General features: G+C 36.2%; 1 protein-coding gene across 3 annotated transcripts in view; it reads right to left on the reverse strand.

Annotated features, from left to right (window-relative positions):
- LOC106875951 (putative uncharacterized protein DDB_G0284213) overlaps nucleotides 1-3,401 on the reverse strand; it is a 57,777-nt gene that overhangs the window by 44,206 nt on the left and 10,170 nt on the right. For 2 of the 3 annotated variants that reach the window (XM_014924286.2, XM_014924285.2), the window contains exons 4-5: nucleotides 910-977; nucleotides 540-595 (exon numbers count right to left, since the gene is read on the reverse strand). In XM_014924286.2, coding sequence (XP_014779772.1) covers nucleotides 540-595; nucleotides 910-977 — 124 coding nt within the window. The remainder of the gene's footprint in view (nucleotides 1-539; nucleotides 596-909; nucleotides 978-3,401) is intronic. The other variant, XM_052973518.1, reaches the window with a different exon arrangement.

Raw genomic sequence — 3,401 nt, forward strand, 5'->3', positions numbered from 1 at the left:
TATATATATATATATATATATATATATATATATATATATGAGACTCTGTTATATACATTCTCATGTTATACTGATCTGTACATCTTGAATTGTATTTAATGGTTGTTTACCAACTCTACTTGAACACACCAACATTTTTGTCTTCCTTCAATCATTTTTCCTATTGTCATTCCCCAAAATTCTCCTTAATTGCACTAAACATTTCATCAAATAATTCCTACATACCCACTATAACCATCTTCAGGATAACTTGAACACTATTAGCCTTTTTATTGCAGAAATCAGATATACCTTACTAACATTTCATTATTGTTAACTGTAGAAAGCAGCCTTATATAGCAATCAATCTTTTGTTGAGAAATGTCATGTTTTTTTAATATTTTGTAAGATTTTTGTCAAGTTTATTGAGGCAACATGACTTGCAGAAATCAACAATTTTATTGTTTGGTATATATTCAATACCATTAATGAAATAACAATGAAATTTAATTTTGTAGTTGATGGGTTAATGAAAAAAATCACATTCCCATATCACATACCTTGTTGTAGCCAATTTCTTCATTTAAGATCTTTGTCCGTGATCCACCAAAAAACCCTGACAACCAGAGAAAAGAGAACAATAGCTGATAGGAGTGAAGGTAGGTGGGTGAGAGGGTGATAGAATAAGTTTGGTTGCAATGCAGACTTTTAAAGAAAAGAAGAATAACAGTTAAATGGGATTTGAGACAGAAATAAAATGGAAATTAATGAAGACAAAATCAGTTACATAGAAAAAGAGAGAAATTAGAAAAAGAAAGAAATTAGAAAAAGTGAGAAATGTCAAAAAATATTCATAAATTTTTTTGTTCCATGCTCAGAATTAAATCATGCATGACATATTAATAATTAATTACTGCCTAGTTTGCTTACCTTCCAAATAAAGCTCATTTTTCTCAAGATAAACAATCTTTCCTTTTGAACATGAAGTGTAATATTGACTGTAAAAGAGAGAAAGTGACAGCAGTGTTAGAATTATTGGCATCAAAGAAGTTGGAATGAGGATTGGTTAAAGTAGGAAACTAACTAATTATGGTTACAATTAGACCTTTGATAACAAATGATGGAGTTTGCTATCACCCTCAATACTCTTACTGCAGCCTCTGCCCCTAAGCCTCTCCCATATCTCTCTCCATCTTCTGCTAAAGTCGCCTCAATCCTGCCCACCCACCCAGTCCAAACCTCTGTATCATTTCACTTATTTTCCTCACCCCAATATCTCTCAGGGGCATGTTCCAACACATCTTTGCCATCATCTCTTTTACTATCACTCTCCTTTCCTTTCCAACTGGGGTACCCATGTACCTACAGTATAACACCAATTTCTGTCCCTCTATACCTTTATTCTCTCAACTGGCACAACTCTACCCCAATAATACTCCCCACTCCCAGTTGAGGGGTTTTTGCTTTTTTTGTTTTGCTAGGTGCTTGGTGACTCTCTCAGTGATGGTGCTACATTAAAAACACCAGTTCACTTTGTAAAGTGTTTGGTATTAGGAAGGGCATCCAGCTGTAGAAACCACATCAAAACAGGCCATGGAGCCTGGTATGGCTCCCAGCCTTGCTAGCTCCTGTCATCTAAACTATGCCAGCATGGAAATTGGATGTTAAATGATATTGATGAGTACAGTGCCAAATTTAATCATATTACAGCATTCGTTTTCCTTACTACGATGGAATTAATTTTGCCAATCATCTTACAAAGTTCAATATAGCAGCAACAATGACATCAACAACAACAGATGTTTCAAGGCTATTTTCAGCTGTTAGCTTTGCAGGCTCCATAACAATCTTCTCAGTTTTGTCCCTATCTCCTATATCAGTTGATCATTTGATACAAGAAGAAATTTCAAAAAATGTTTTCCTGTTTTATTAAATATTGTAGTCATATTTTTGCATTATATATGTATAATATATATAACTAAATTGTATATTCCACACTTTATTGTATTTTGTTATGCACGCAATCCCCCAGTCTGTGGAAGAATTGTCTTGCAGGAAAAGTTTGGGGACCTCTGCCCCATATTACTCTTTACCAAAGCTCTCACCCTCATTTACTCCATCATCATCATATTTATCATGTCTTTCTCTCTTAGCTTTCCTCTTCTTCCTTCCACATTCATTCTGTCACTCCTTTTACTCACTTTACTCTTTCCTCAATTTGTGACTCAACCATCAAATGCAATGATCGTAAAAGGTGTCTAAAACAGCTGGTGTCAAGAAGGTAAGGGACCAGCAAAAATGACCCCATGATGATTTTATGATGATTTGTGTGTGTGTGTGTGTGTGTGTATGTGTGTGTGTGTGTGTGCGCGCGTGTGTGTGTGTGTGTATGCATGTGTGTGTGTATGTGTGTGCACATGCATGTTTGTGTGAGTATGTGTATATGTGCATGTGTCTGTGTTCATGTTTCACCCACACTACTGCTTGACAACCAGTACTGGTTTGTTTATATCCACACAACTTAGCAGTTTGGCAAAAATTGACTGATAGAATATGTACTAAGCTTGAAGAAAAAAAAAGGCACTGGTGATTGATTTGTTCAACTAAACCCTTCAAGGTGGTGCTCCAGCATGGTCGCAATCTAATGACAAAAACAAATAAACAATAAAAGATACCAGTGCATGTGTTTTAACATGTACAATGTTTTTACTAAAACGCAATTATATTTAGACTGACCCTGGAAGGAGGAAAGGCAAAGTCGACCTTAAGCAGAAATTGAACTCGGAACATGAAGACCAACGAATAATAATAATAATAATAGTAATAATCCTCTTGACTAAAGGTACAAGGCTGCAAATTTGGGGGAGGGAGACAGTTGATTACATCGACCCCAGTACTTAACTGGTATTTATTTTATTGACCCTGAAAGTATGAAAGGCAAAGTTGACCTCAGTAGAATTTGAACTCAGAACATGAAGATGGATGAAATACTGCTAAGCATTTTGTCCAGTGTGCTAACAATTCTGCCAGCTTGACACCTTAACAACAACAACAAGAGCAATAGCAGCAGCAGCAGCAATGGCAACAACAACAACAACAACAGCAGCAGCAGCAGCAGCAGCAGCAGCAGCAGCAACAACAACAACAACAAGTAACTGCAGAATATGTGGCGATGGACAAGAAACAATAAATCATATTATCTCTGGCTGCCCAGTCCTGGCTAAGAAGGAATATATTCACAGACACAACAGAGCAGGGACCTATATACACTGGAAGCTATGCCAACACTATGAAATAACAACAGAAAAAAGATGGTATAAACACACGCCAGAAAAGGTCACAGAAAACGAGAAAGCAACCATACTCTGGGATATGCCAATATACACAGATAGAGAAATTAAGGCAAATAGACCAGATATAGT

This window comes from Octopus bimaculoides, chromosome 16 (assembly GCF_001194135.2).
Source record: "Octopus bimaculoides isolate UCB-OBI-ISO-001 chromosome 16, ASM119413v2, whole genome shotgun sequence".
NCBI classification, from domain to species: Eukaryota; Metazoa; Mollusca; class Cephalopoda; order Octopoda; family Octopodidae; genus Octopus; species Octopus bimaculoides.